Here is a 14,910-nt window from a genome sequence, read left to right on the forward strand (position 1 = left end):
TTGTGGGGATGGCGGACTTTGGGGAGTGGAAGTGTTTTTGTTCTCTGAGGGTTATGCAGAGGTCTTTTTGGTTTTCAGTACAGGCCAATTTTTCATGGTTGCAAAACCATCTCAAATGTCTACTGCTACTTTTAGGTCCTTAAAGGAGTCAAGGGCTCATGACTCCATCTGCCTTTGCTAGAAAATGAAGGACTACCATGCAAAGTGGTGAGCCCCCGTCACTGGAGGGATGCAAGCCTAGGGTGGCCATTTGTTTGGGATGTTCAGGCTCTGTTAAGGGCCCTCCCAGGCAGACCCTTGGTGCTGAGGCCTCTCAGGGAACCGCTGAGGCCCAGGACCCCTCATGAACCTGTGGACAAGGAAGGGCCAACCCTGCACTGAGTGTACCCATTGTTTGGAAATAGAGTCCCTGCTGTCAACTTTTTTCTCCTGTTACATCTGGGTTTATAATCAGGATTGAGGTTCTGGCTCAGGAAATGTTCATGGCAGCATGGAGGCATAGCCCCTAAAGGGCTTTTAGAAACATGAAGGCCAAACGTTTATTTTAGAAGAGATCGAATGGGAGTCTTGAGAGGTTTGGATTCTGGCTCTTTTGTTTAGCAGCAGATGTATGACCTTGGGCAAGACACTTGACCTCTCAGAATTGCAGTCTCTGGAGTCAGACTGACTGGCTTCAAACGCCAGGCTGTGACTTTATCATCCGGGTGATCTTGGCTAAGTTACTTAACTTCTATGTTAGCTAGTATTACTGTTGCCATTAAGTGTCGAGACCAGTGTTGAAACCTTATGTCAGTGGAACAGGCTCCTAATATGGACTTTGTTAGGCTCAGACTCAGTCTCTCCACCTGTGCAATGGGTTTCATGTCATCTCCCAAGCCAACAGGGCAGATTCTGGTTTGGTAGTTCCCAGGGATTGGACTGTAATCTGGGGTCTATATTCAGCTCCCACCATCTTCCCTGGGCACTCCCAGCTCCTTCTTGGGTGCTAAACAACATGGCCACATTCTGTGGCATATGGATGATGTCTGAATCACTACCCTTTTGTGGGAAATGAGGCATTTAAAATTTCTGCTGCATGCCCCCTGCCCCCTTGTTTCCTAGGAAGTCCCATTATATAACTAGGTTTTCACTGTGTAAAAACAAGGCCATTCCCCTGTCTCCTTGTGTCATCTCAGAGTCGTAGTAAATAGTGATGAATAGCATGGGGCCGGCTGGGCTGACCTGGACTGCCTGCTGTGAGCCAATTTACTCCTTTCTAAGGTTCCCCTCCCTTCCAGAGCCCTTCCTCCCTTCAGCAACCTTCCTTACTCTGCCCATTTGTAAGTGATGCTCAATGGCCACCAACCTCTTCTTGTCTGGAAAGAAAGCCTTTGATAACAAGTGGACAGGGAAAACTCAGGACTGAATGTATACCTACCTAGTAGCCTGGGGTCATAAGAAGGATGATTGGCTTATCTAAAAGGAGTGATTGATTAGTAAATGGGATTTCTAGCAACTGTGACAGGCTGGTGGGGAGATTTTAACTGATTGATTGATTCATTCTTGAACTATTTATCACTTGTGTACTCTGGCCAAGCACTGCTCTGGGCCCTGGGATGCGTAAGTAAACTCAACAGACAAAAATCTTTGCTCTCAGGATTACATTCCACTGGAGCAGGCAAAATAAAACATGAATAAATAAAACAGGTAATATTGTGAGATAGTATTAAAAGCCTCGGAGAGATTAAAACAGGGAAGGGGGATAGGAGGGGAGTTTATGCATGTGAATGCATGCAGCGGGGTTGAATTTTAGGTAGGAGCCCGAGGTAAGACCTCAATGGGAGAAGCATGTTGGAGTAAAGACCTGCAGGAAGTGAGAGAGGTTCTCGGGGAAGAGCATTCGAGGCAGAAGAAACAGCAACATGGATGAAATGTCCTTTGTAGGGACATGGATGAAATTGGAAATCATCATTCTCAGTAAACTATCGCAAGAACAAAAAACCAAACACCGCATATACTCACTCATAGGTGGGAACTGAACAATGAGAACACATGGACACAGGAAGGGGAACATCACACTTCGGGGACTGTTGTGGGGTGGGGGGAGGGGGGAGGGGGGAGGGATAGCATTGGGAGGTATACCTAATGCTAGATGACGAGTTAGTGGGTGCAGCGCACCAGCATGGCACATGTATACATATGTAACTTACCTGCACATTGCGCACATGTACCATAAAACCTAAAGTATAATAATAATAATAATAATAAATAAAAATAAAAAATAAAAAATAAAAAATAAATAAAAAAATAAAAATAAAAGAAAAATATAAAAAAAAAAGAAGAAACAGCAAATGCAAAGGCCAAGGTGCCTGGTGTGTTTGAAGAACAGCCCGGAGGCCCCAGGGTTGGAGCGGAGTGAGCCAGTGGGGAAGGCACAGAAGATGAAGTTCAGAAAGGCAGGGGAGCCAGATCACACGGGACCTCTCACTCAGAGTAAGCGGGGAGCCCTGGAGGGTTTGGAGCAGAGCAGGGACATGACATGATGTTACCTACATTCTGGTGGCAGTCCTCTGGCTGCTGGGTGGGAGAGCCTCAAGGTACAAGGGCAGATGCAAGGAGGCCAGTGAGGGGGCTGTGGCCACAGGCCATGGGAGCTTTTCTGTCCCCTGACCCCTCATGTAACCTGCCTTCTGGTCTTCCTCTTTGGGGCTGAGCAGAGTGGGGAAGACAGATGGGAGATCAGAGCCTTCACACAAAGGTGATGTGGGGCCAGCCTGGGTGGGGGGTGGGGGTGAGGGGCTGGGTTTCAGGTGGGCTAGAATGCAGACAGATCCACGCTGAAAAGAGAGGACATTATGTAGCCCAGAAATATGTACAATTATTATTATGTGTTTATTAAAAATTTTTAAAAGAGAGTTAAGAGCGGTGATACTCTCGGTGGCAACTTGGACATGTTCAGGACGATGGCAGGGCCTGCTGGCAAGCCTGCCGGTGCCTTTGCCCCTGGCTGGCTTCACCGTCAGCAGCAAGCACATTCCACAGCTGATGTTTGGCTTGTGGTCTGGCCTGGCCCTCTGGTTGGTTTCTTCTGTTCTAAAAGGCTTTTAAAGTCAGAATTTGAATTCTCTTTTAGTTTGGGGCATGAATCACTGCTTCTGGGCCTGAAAAGGGGTAGAGGGACAGAGGCTCTGTGCGGTGGGGCGCTCCCTCTCACTCAGGCCCGCACCACTGAGGCACGTCTGTGTGAAAGCTCCCAGTCAAACCACTCCAAGTCAGACTACTTACTTGCACGCTCCCAAGCAACATTCTCCACTGCCTGAGGGCCACCTCCCCCTGCCCACGAGCACTGCAAAGTCAACATTCAGGCCTGACTCAACTTCCCCTGTCAAACCTCTCATCCTGTCATGCCTCTCTTCAGGTTGGTGACACCGTCCTTGGTCCCCCAGACACCTTTCCTTCTCTGGTGACCAGGCCCTGTTAAATTCTATCCCCCTGGGTTCACTCCTTTTGCATCTCACCACCTCATTTCACTCTGGTGTCTCCTTGCTGGGTCACTGCAGTAGCCATCTTATCATTCTACCTGCTCCCCATCTTAGCCCTGCTGTATCCAGCCTCCCCCTCCCACCTGAGGAAGCTCCTCCAAGCACAGATAGAACATGTCACTGCTCTCCCTCAGAAACCTTCCATGGATCCCATCTGCTGAATCCAAATGCCTTAGTTGGCTTTCGGTTTCCTCTCAGAGGCCTCAGCCTACTGTTCTGTCCTTGCCATCCCTCACAGCACACACTCCAGCATCCTGCCCACCAAACCTCAGGCAGTTTGCCCAGGTGAACTCTCTACCTAACACTCTTGCTGCCAGACCCAGTCCTTCTTGCATTTACAAATAATCTCTCTCCCGCCTCTCAAATCCCAGAGTCCTTTATCTGTAGCTGTCTCATAGTCATTACTTCCTCCCTTGCATTTTAGTTATTTATCCAAAAATCTCTCTCCTGCCAAACCACAAGCTCCTTGAAAGGCAGGAGTTATCTCTTCTCATCTTTTATCCCCCAGAGCATCTCCCAGGGCCTGAGTCACAAAGGCTATTGTGCTATTACCTCCTGGAGTGCATATGCAAAGAAATGTAAGACATCTACCCTGCCCTTAAATAGCTTTCCATTTACTTGGACAGAGAGTTCTTTGGTTCATTCAGCACATCTTAACTGAGCACCTGCTATGTCTGGCACTGTGCAAGACCCAGGGATACAGTGGCTAATTAGAGATATGGTCCCTGTTCTCCTGGTGCACCCTTTTCAGTAGCGGAGATGTCCAGGCAGCTGGAATACTGTATGGCGGGGGAAGTACAGGACACCTTGGAATCACACAAGTGGGGCCCCACTTCACTGATTGAGGAGGTCAGGGGAGGTTTTCAGGAGGAAGTGGTGACCAAGCAGAGGCCTGAAGAATAAGTGGGGGGCAGCCAGGAGAAATGAGGAGGAGGGTAGAATCAGACATAGGCAACAACACGAGTGAAGGCCAAGGACAGCTCAGTGTGTTTAAGAAACTAAGAAGCTCAGTCTCATTGGGGCTGCTGTTGGGGTGTGCAGGTGCCCAAATGTGTGGCTCTGTTAGAGGTGAATCCTGAGTGCAGGCCAGGGCTGGCCATTCCTACCTGGTCTGGTTGGTTCTGTCAAAGACTCTGGACTCAACCCAATGGTAGTAGAGAGCTACTGAGGATTTAAGGAGGCAAGTAAGACAACTCCGTTTGTTTTTGAGCCTCACTTTGATGGCTGTGGAGAAAGCTCTGGATAAATGGGGGCAAGAGGGACAATGAAACCTGAGCTGGGGACCTCAGGGAGGTCCTAGGGGTCCCCCTGCTTGGCCCCCCGCCCCCCGGCCGGCCTCCTCCTTCTTGTTGATGGAGTATTCCTTCCTCACCCAGCCTGGGCTTGGCGTTGTCGGTGTCCCATCCTGAGTCAGGTTCTTCCTTCACCTGAACCCTCACTTCAACTTCAGCAGGGCCCAAGATCACAGGGTTGGAATGACCCTAATGGACTTCGACCAACCCCTGCCAATACCTCTGAGAAACTCAGAGGACCCCCCGCCCCAGTGCTGGTGCATCTGTCTGTGGACAGCTCTGACTGGCATCCTCAGCCAAATCAATCTATCTATAGCTCCTCTTTGGTTTTTCTGGTCTCCCCCTTGGGGCCACACAGGGATCAAGTAGCTTATGCCTTGTAGGGGACATAGAGAGTATCACCAATGAATCACTCCACACCTACCAGCTCCAATCTGCAAAGTCCACCTTGCACTCAGCTTCTCAAACTCTCAAGATGTGTCTCCAGCCCAACGCAGCTGTGAATCCTGTGGCACTGCAGGCTGGGCAGTTCCAGAAGGACTGAGAGTCAGGAGAACTGGTTAAATCTTGGCTTTACCACTGGTGTTGTGTGACCCTAGGCAAGTCATTTTCCTTCCCTGCAGAGTGTTTGTTTTTTTTTGCTTGACCGGGGACTGGGTTTACATTATACCAGTGATCCTCCATCTTGGATACCCATTAGAATTATTGGACAGCTTCAAAAAATGTCCCTGCTGGGCCCCAATGTGGGGAGTGATGATGTGTTCTTGGGTGGGGTCTGCACGACAGTTTTCTTCCACATCATCATTCTCACGCTCACTCAGGATGGAGGACCACGGGATCTGCTGGTCCCTGCCTTCCCTCCTAGTGCTGACCCTCTACAATTCCATGCCAGAATGAGATGCAAAGCCCACGTGGGCAGGTGAACAGGAGTCACCCCTTATTTAGAAGTGCTGACCCTGGAGGACTATGCCAATACAAATACTTGGGGCTGCCGAAAGGCCAGGAATTTTAAGTCCCGGCTTCTCAAGTCTGCCAAGGTGGAAGCTCCAGAGCCCAATGTTGAAGACGCAGAGATCCCCTAAAAAGGTTCCCAAAGCAGTCTTGAGGCAATAACTGGAGACGGAAGCATCTTAATTCCATGGCTTAAAAATGACCTCACAGCCCTGGCGTGTGCCTTTAGAACTGCTCCACAGACACCCCTGCCCTCCGTGTATATCAGCGTTTGGAATGAGCCCTGCAGTCTGTGGGATCTGTGGGGCGCCTTCTCCATGTTTCTTGAGGCAGAGACCGCGCTTTATCTAATTTGGAATTCCCAGAACTTGGAGTTGCCTGGGGCTTAGTGGGTGCTCAGCACATGCTGGTGAAATGGACAGGCCACTCGGTTTTTTTCATCTGTAAAGTGGGATCATGGTGTCTTCCTTGCCAAACAACAGGCCCACGGGGAGAGCCAAGTGAGCAGGGCTGGTTAGATGAGTGCTTGGCCTGTACAGTGGCTGAGGGCCTCATGTTGAGAAAGGCCCTGCACTTGGTGGATGCCCTGCTGTGGCCATCTAGAAATTCTTAGTAATTTTAAAACAAGGGGTCTCACATTTTCATTTTGCACTGGGTCCTTCAGATTAAGTAACTGGTCCTGCATGTGTCATATGTGGTTTGAATAAACTCAGAGAACCCTGTCTACGATTATTGATGGGACTATTATGGCCACCAATCTCTGAATGCAGGGGCTATGAGTGCCAGGGAGAGAGCAATTCCAGGAGATGGAGAGGGAATGGAGACTGCTTTGTGCCCTTCTGCCTGGAGGAGGTGGGGGCAAGGGCTTCAGTCTCTCCATCCGTCTAATGGACATACCTGTCTCAGCAGGACCTCTGGCCTCACCTGGCCTGGCCTGACTGACAGAAGGAATATTGGGAGTGTTCTTTGCAGACTGTCGAGAGTGACACCCACTTGCCCATTTCACAATTTTTCCATGGCCTTCCTGAGGCCCAGTCCTCTGATCTTCAGGGAAGAAACGGGCCCTGAAAATTCGCAGGGTCAGGATTTCTGGTTGTCTGGCCCAGCTGAGTGATGCTGCTGGGGGAAGAAAGCTGTCAGCCCCAGCTGCGCAGGCAGGAACCCCTTCTCTGTGTCATCCTGTTTGGAATCCCGGAGTGCATTGCTATAGCAACTTGCCTAATTCACCCCACATGCCACGTGGAAAAACCTCTGCCCGCTTTAGAGCTGCATCACCCAAGCCACAAGCTGGGTTCTTCTACATTATAGAACGAGGCTGCCCAACAGCAACAAGGGCTGGGGTAGGGGGTATCTGACCAGTGATGGGGTAGGGGGCTGAGTAGTTGGACTACACCAGGTAGGTCTTCCAGCCTCACCTGTTTCATCTGCTGGCTGGCCCTGGTGCCTGACATCCCACCATTAGCTCTTTATTCCTTGGGCTCAAGGCACAGCCAGTTGAAATGGAAATCCCTTTGGGTAGAACACATCATGTTGTCATCACTTATTAGTGCGGTTCAGCATGAGTTAACTCATTAGGCCTGAAGCTCAGAGCAGGTTCTGATTAGTGGAATGGGAGCAGGCGGGGCAGGCAGGAGAAGATCGCCAAACCTTGACCCTGAGAATGGGCTGGAATGACAGCCCCTGGGAAGTCAGTGTTCCAGAGCACTGGGCACCTGGGGGCAGGTGGCAGAGCCCAGTGGGCCCTGAGCCAGGTGGGGAGAGCAGAGGGGGAGAGATGTTCTCACATAATGAAGCATCATAGGAGGACAACTTCTACTGAGCCAGCATCTTGTAGGAGGAGTCACTGTCTAGCTGAGCCTAGAAGCTGGTGCCCCTGTGGGGGTAGCTGTTTGCATACTGATCTCAATTCCCCAACAATTCCCCAATTCCTCCATTCCTCAGCTGTTGAAGACACCTCCTTCAACAAGGACAACTTACTGTCTTTCTGCGCCCTCAAGTTCCATTTCCTGAAGAGAATACGGTGCATGGATTAAAAGCAGTGGCCCTTGTAATCCCAGCACTTTGGGAGGCCAAGGCAGGCAGATCACCCGAGGTTGGGAGTTCAAGACCAGCCTGGTCAACATGGCGAAAACCCATCTCTCCTAAAAATACAAAAATTAGCTGGGTATGGTAGCACAGGCCTGTAATCCCAGCTACTCAGGAAGCTGAGGCAGAAGAATCACTTGAACCTGGGAGGTGGAGGTTGCAATGAGCTGAGATCATGCCACTGCACTCCAGCCTGGGCGACAGAGCAAGACTGTCTCAAAAAAAAAAACAACAACAACAACAACAACAACAAAACAAGCAGTGGCCTTGGGGTCAGACAAATCCCAACAATGCCTCTTACTCTATGGACATGACCTTGGATGAGCCATTTAACTTCCTATGTGTAACCTGGTAATGGCAGAATTGTAGTAGTGACTTTGTGCAACTATAGCAAGGCCTTATTGAGATGTGAGAAAGTGCTTGACACAGTGCCTGACATCAATCAAATATTAAATGATGGGAAGAGTAATAATGCTTCTGTTAGCTGAGGGCTTATTGGGTGCCAGACACTGTTTTCAGCACTTGACACAAATGAATTACATATGGACCATTTAACCTGATTGTTGTCCTATGAAGTTGTTATTCTGCCCATTTTACAGTTGAGAAAAATGAGGCCTGGGGGGCTTATCCAGAGTCACCCAGGTAGAAAGGATTTGCATCCGGGCAGTCTAGGTCCTAAGCCCATGCACATGCCGATTATTTCTGCTGCTTGGTGAGTGCTTCAGTGAAGGAGAAAGTGAGAGACAGCAGGGAGGGGGTTTGGCCTCACTGACTTTTTCCTCCAGGTGGGATTTCACACGTCGTGTGACTCAGATCTTAAGTACATAGTATGAAAACTCTCCATGGAATTTTTTTGCAGCTCACTTATTTTAGATTTACAAGATGACCAGCACCAGTCTCCTCCTCTCCTTCTCCTGTCAGTGGTAACAAACTTAATGGGCATTTGACAAAGAATTCACACAGTTAGGATCTGTATGATGGGGTTGTGGAGGGTTGCCCTTGGACCACAGCTCCTATAGAAAGCACTCCATGCTGAAGATGTGTAGGTGTCTTTGGAGCTCACGACTGCCTAGGGAAGAGTTCCAAAGGCTATGAATCCTTGCTGGTAGCCTACATAGAGTTGATGGGGAGTGGGTGGGCATGGAAGGGGACTTCAGTGATGAGGATCAGCAGAGATACCATTTTTGAACCCTATTAGAGGATTTTTAAGGCTCATTTTGTAGCTGACCTTCCCTGAGTCAGCCAGAGCCCATCACTGCCTGGGGAGGGTTATGATGGATCCTAGAACAATGTTCAACTTTGCCTCCCAAAGTAAGCTCTGGAAGCCCATGGTGAGACAATAACACCCAAAGTCAGGCATTGTGGAGAAGAAACAGAGGCTTTTAAAATCCCCCAAATTCCCTTCTACATAGCAAGAGCAAAGCCAGCTCAGCTTAGAACATATTTTTATCCTGAGTGATAGGAGCTGGGGGTGTTGGTGGAAGGGAGGGAGAATGGAAGGGAAGGTCCCTGCTGTTAGAAGAAGGAAGAGCTCCCCACTACAGGAGGTAGAAAAAGAGGTTCAGAGAGGGCAAGGTTGAGAGGTAAGATACAGTCTGAGTTCTTCCAGGGCTCACAACCCTGTGTGGATGGGCTGGGAATGGTGGGAAGAGCATGGAGATAGACATCCCCTCTCTGGGGGTCCACTGTGGGGTAGAGATGGGGGCATGGTGAGTAAGCAGAGAAAGAGTGAGACTACAGGGCCTGCTTGTGATATGGAAAGATCCAGAAGCTCCTCAGCTAATGGCAGCTGAGGGGCTTGGCTGTCAAGGTAGGCAATGGGGTGGCAAAGTGACAAACTTTCCCTTCTTCCCTGCTCTCCACTGGGAAGGAGAGGCTGGGCGCAAGTCTTGGACCTCTGTAGCCTTTGTATACCTGTGGTGTCTAGCACTGTGCTTTTCCACAGGATGCTTTCTGTTGGGTATGACCCCCACCCACAAGGGCCATGTTGCATGGTATGGGCCTTCTCCTTTTCCACACCACAATACACCCACATCAAGAGCATATTTACTTCAAGACAGCCCCGATGGTAAACAAACAAACAAAACAACAACCCTGAGTTCTTATTATGATCAAGAGTTTGGGCCAGGGCTTTGGGGGAGGGGCTAGGAAAGTCTTCACTTATTTGGGGCCCTGGCATGTATATCTCTTCTGATTCTTCAATGCACTTCCTCTAAACTTCTCTTGTGAATTTGAGTTTGAAAGTTATATCTCTGTGTCCTTAGATCCTGAACAGTCAATATCTCGAGTGCTGCTGCTGCAGATGATGATGATGTTGGAGAAGAAAGACAACCTCCTTGAGTGCTTAATACATGCCTGGCACTTTCTAAGCATTAATCTTTGTGATAACTCTAAGTTCTATTATTACCCCCACTTTGTAGGTGAGGAAACTGAGGCACAGAGCCATGGAGTAACTTGCCAAGGGCACAGAGCCCTAACCAGCAGGGCCTAGGCCAATCCCAGGCAGTGAAACTCCAGGGCCTCCACCCTTACACTGTGTCTGATCTCACTTTGTGTCTTTATGGAACCTGGCAGATAACAGGTACTCAGCAAAGATTATGCTTCTAAGAATCATCACCCTTACTACAGATAGGTTATGACTGTAAAGCTCTGGTCAATGGATCTCCTCTCTCTTTGGACTTGATTACTTTTTTTTTTTTTAGGCTTTCCTGATAGTTTTGTCTACCCCATCACATTGTCCAGCCTACAGCTGGAGCTCTGGGAGCTCTGGGAGAGTAGATGCTCTGAGGTCTCATCCTCAACTTGGCCTCTGACGGGTTCCCTGCCCAGCCAAACTGCCATCACCAGTAGACAAGCTTCCTGGTAATCCTCACATTGCATTCATGTGATGCACAGATGAGGTATCAACATCAGTCCTGTCCTGGAGCCTGAGGAATGAACCCAATGATCCCTGAGACCCTTCTAGTCTTCAAAGTCCACACTGACCAGAGTGGTTTTAAAATATTCATCATCTTCTTTAACTAGTCTCAGAAAATAACACTCCAAAATATGAACATTCCCACTTTAAGGCCCATGCACACTCTACATACTTTTTCAGGGCCAGTTCAAATGATATCTCCTCCTCCAGGAAGCCTTCCTTGCTTATCTGACTGAAATTGAACTTCTCTTGTTTGAACACCCAGCCCTTGGTTTCCCCACGCCATTCACTCCCTGGTGCCTTTATTTAGCTTTCCCTGGCCTTGGCTTGTTCTCAGTTACAGGCAGGACCCAGATTGCACACATGCTAGGGCCCCACCCCCAGCTCCTTGCTAGCAGATGTCATTGTTCCAACATTGATTGATATGTTTAATGAATCCCATATTTCAAGAACGCAACTGACCAGACATAACTCAGGAGTGGTTTTCGCCATATAAGCGGAGCTCTGGGTCACAAATCCTGTGTCTTCAGAGGTCCTTTAATGTCATTCTCTGCCCCCTCCTCCTTGAGTAGCAACAACATTAACAACCATTGATTAAAGCCTACTGTGCACCCAGCCCTGTGTTAAGGGCCTTTCTTACAGTGCCTTACTGCATCCCGACAACTTTACCGACACGGAATTTGTGTCTCCATTCTTCACACAAGGAAACCTGTTGGAAAGGTCGCATAACCAGTCCGAGATTGAACAGCTAGCAGGGTGCAGAGCCAGAAGTGGAAGCCAGGTCTGATTCCAAAGCCATTGCTCTTAGCTTCCTGAGGTCCAGGCTGTCCCTAGCCCCTAAGGCAGCCACTCCTTCCCAAGGTTCTGATGGAGCCACCTATCTGGAGTCACACAGGAGTGTGTCTCTTTTCTTGTGGCTGGATCTCCTAGTGATATGAGTACAGTCCCTGGAGAAGATTCTCCCCTCCTGTCTAAATGCACCTAAATAGGCTTGGCCTCCTCCCGCAGCTGGCTTCTAGGTGCATGTTGGCCTGGTGGCAGTTCTTCCCCTGCTCTCCCTTCCAAGCCCCCACAACTCAGTGAATCAATGATTGTTTTAAACTGTGACTCTAGGATTCCACTAGCCACAGGCCCTTTCAACCATGGGCCCTCTGAGAAGCTCCTCTGTAGGCCGACAGGAGGGTGGACTTGCTTCGCGTGGTACCCGGGGACTGGGGCAAGCGGCTGCGGGATAGGGGTCTCCACCTGAGCTCCCTGAGGTCACCTCTCCCACTACCACCGCATCTGACCCCCACTACTGGCCCCAGCTCGGGCCTGGAGCCCACGCAGAAGGGGAGGCAAGGTTGAGCGCCCACACCCGGCCAGTAACCGAGGCGCTGGCCCTTGCCGGAGCACTCGGCCGCCTTCCACAGAACAGCATCACTGGCGGCCGCTCCGCGTGGAGGGTGGAGCCGGGGCGCCCGGTGTGGGACGGCCGGGGCCGGGGTACCCTAGGGCAGAGAGCTCAGGGCTGGCCTCCCGCTCCCGGCCGCGCGCCCGTCGGGTCGGAGGTTCCTGCCGCTCCCCGACACCTGGAGTGCATTAGGCGGCGGCGCGCGTCTAGGCGACGGCGGCTTTCCCCAGATTATTGAATAATTGCATAATTCCGAGCGCCGGTGGGGAGGCGATGCCGGGTCCCTACCCCGGGTGTCAGGTAACGTTTCGGGGGTCCTGCACTGCGCGGCTGTGTCCCGCCGCTGCTGGCCGGGCAGAGGAGGGCTAGCCCCCGCCTACCGGCCATCGCCCCGGGGCTTTGCTCTGTCTTTGGCCGGAGGGACTCTGGGCAGCCCTCACCCCCACCCTCCAGCCCTCCGGGGCCGCCGCGCCCCGCTCTCCAAACTTTGAGATGCTTCCCCGGAGCCAGGCAGGAGGGCAGCCGGGGCACCCTCTCTTGGCGCTGATTCCCTTCCCCAGCCGGGGCCGCGCGCCCTCGGCTCTCCCGGGACACCCGAGTGCCCCTGGCAGCCGTGCGGGAACCCCGGCGTGGGCCTTGGAGGCACCTAAGGCTCCCAGGAGGGCCACCAGCTCTGGGCGCTTTTCAACTCAAGCTTCTTCAACTCTTCCCAAACACACCAAAGAGTCCCGGCTTTCAATGGCCTCTGCACCTCCCTTTTTTGCGAAACTTGACTGAACCGCTAGACTAGGGCCATTCCTTGGGGGACCCACGTCCCCAGGAGCTGCCAAGGTCTGACCCTGGGAGGAGCGTCGCGTCCCGATACTGGCCGCTGGATCCAAGCCCCCAGGGCTCAGGGAGGGACTCCGAGAGGCAAGGGGAGGCAGAGGGTGGGCACCTACCTGGCCACAGGCTGAGCGCCCAGGCCACCACCAGGCCCCTGGGCAGGTCCATGGCCCGCGGCGCGGCGGCGGGGTCCGGTGTGCAGCGGCGGCGGGAGGCGGCAAGCCAGAGCGGCAGCCTCCTCGGCGCGGCGCCTGCAGCCTGCACTGCGCGGGGCGCCGGGCTCCCTGACAGCTGCGGCTCATTCAGAGGAAGTGGGAGGGCTCGAGCGGCGGGGAGGGGCGCCGGACACCACTCCGGCTCGGGCTCCCGGCCAGTCTCGGCCGCTCTGCCACCTGGGCAGGCGGCGCGCTGCCTCGACGCGCCTCCACAGCGCTCCTTCTCCGCCAACCCCAAGTCAGCCTCTGGAGAAAACTCCAGAGAACCGCTCCTGGGAACCCCTCACCAGTGTAGCACCGCACCGCCTCAGTCAGATTCTGTTCAGGAAAAGTGGTTTTTATTCTCATTTCCCAGTGAAAAGAGATTCACAAAACTCAGAGGGTACCCAAGCTGGCTCAGGAACACCTGCTGGAACGCAGGTCTCCCTTGGCCAAGTGAGTGGATGTCCCTCAAAGGTCCATTCTGAGACATCTCCGTGTCTCCCTGCACCCTGCGGCTTGAATTGTAGAGGTACCGTGTTTCTTCTGACCCCGGAATACATGCAGATTCGCTTCCCCTGCCACTCCCCGAGCCTGAGGCATTCCAAAGCCCCCAGGGACACCGTGCACCCCCTCTTAACCTAACATGAAGCTCTTCTTTGGAACCCTGCCACCTTCTTTTCCTCTTCTAATCACTGATAGTTAAATTCAATGCACATTTATCTCAAGAGCTTTAAATCCAGGCCCTGGACCTCCACCGCGCATGTGCAGGCTGGCTTTTCCAGCGATGGAGGAAGCCGAGGCAGAGGGTAGGAAGGCCAGGATGCAGGGAAAGCCACAGCCTGGCGCCCTTCCCCCACTTTCTCAGGAAAGACTTCCTTCACCCCCTCTTCCCGTCCCCACCAGGTCGGGTCCCAGACACATGCTGATATTCCCCAGACAGCTCTCCCTCATTTCTCTTCGTTGTGCTTAGTAGAGAAGTAAGGCATCAATTGGTGTGATCATTTGATTAACTTTTCTCTCCTGTGCAGACTGAAAACACCATCAGGGTAGAAATCTCTGGTTCACAACGGAGTACTCAGCCCCCAACACCCAGGAACAAAGTAGGTGGGTGGGTGGATGGATGGGTGAGTACGAGTGGTGTGTGGGTGCACAGAGCATAGAGTTTTCTATCTGGGAGGTATTGGAAGGGCTTCCCAGAGGAGGTGATGTTCAGTCAGGGCCCCTGAAGATGAGCTGGCGTTTGAGAAGGCCCAGGTTCACATAAGTGAAGTGGGCTTGTGCTTCTCTCCCAACCTCACTATCTTTCGGTTGGCTATCTGGGTTTTACTTCAGTATCTTCACCTCTCCCATTCAGCCACAGACTCGGGGAAGGTGATTCGTCCCTTGTGTGTGTGCGTGTGTGTGTGTGTGTGTGTAAGAAGGCATGCGGTTCAGGCTGAAATGAATCAGTATGTTGCCCTTCCCAGCCCATGGTTTCAGAAATGGCAATATGACAAAAGAAAAAGGTTTTCCGGGAAGCAAGCTTTCTTGCCTTTCTAAAAGAGCCCCTAGAACAAAGAAACAAATGAACTAACTCTCTCTCCTCACCTCTGCCTCTCCTGCCTCCTCTCCCAGGCTGGGAGGAGGAACTTTGTAGGCTCAGAAGTTGACAGGGTCAGGGTAGGGAAGGAGGATCTGGCCTTGAGATGAGGCGGACACTGGATGACAGAATGGAGGATCTTGTTGAATC

The 14,910-nt window shown here is 51.7% G+C and overlaps 1 protein-coding gene across 3 annotated transcripts in view; it reads right to left on the reverse strand.

Moving 5' to 3' along the window:
• Window positions 1–13,424, reverse strand: part of ITGA11 (integrin subunit alpha 11) — a 149,931-nt gene extending 136,507 nt beyond the window's left edge. For 2 of the 3 annotated variants that reach the window (XM_024232325.3, XM_024232326.3), the window contains exon 1: window positions 13,101–13,418. In XM_024232325.3, the coding sequence (XP_024088093.2) occupies window positions 13,101–13,152 (52 nt within the window). In that variant the 5' untranslated portion in view covers window positions 13,153–13,418. Of the gene's footprint in view, window positions 1–13,100 lie in introns of all 3 variants that reach the window. The other variant, XM_024232324.3, reaches the window with a different exon arrangement.
• Window positions 13,425–14,910: the final 1,486 nt, after the last annotated feature.

Source organism: Pongo abelii, chromosome 16 (assembly GCF_028885655.2).
Source record: "Pongo abelii isolate AG06213 chromosome 16, NHGRI_mPonAbe1-v2.0_pri, whole genome shotgun sequence".
Lineage (NCBI taxonomy): Eukaryota > Metazoa > Chordata > Mammalia > Primates > Hominidae > Pongo > Pongo abelii.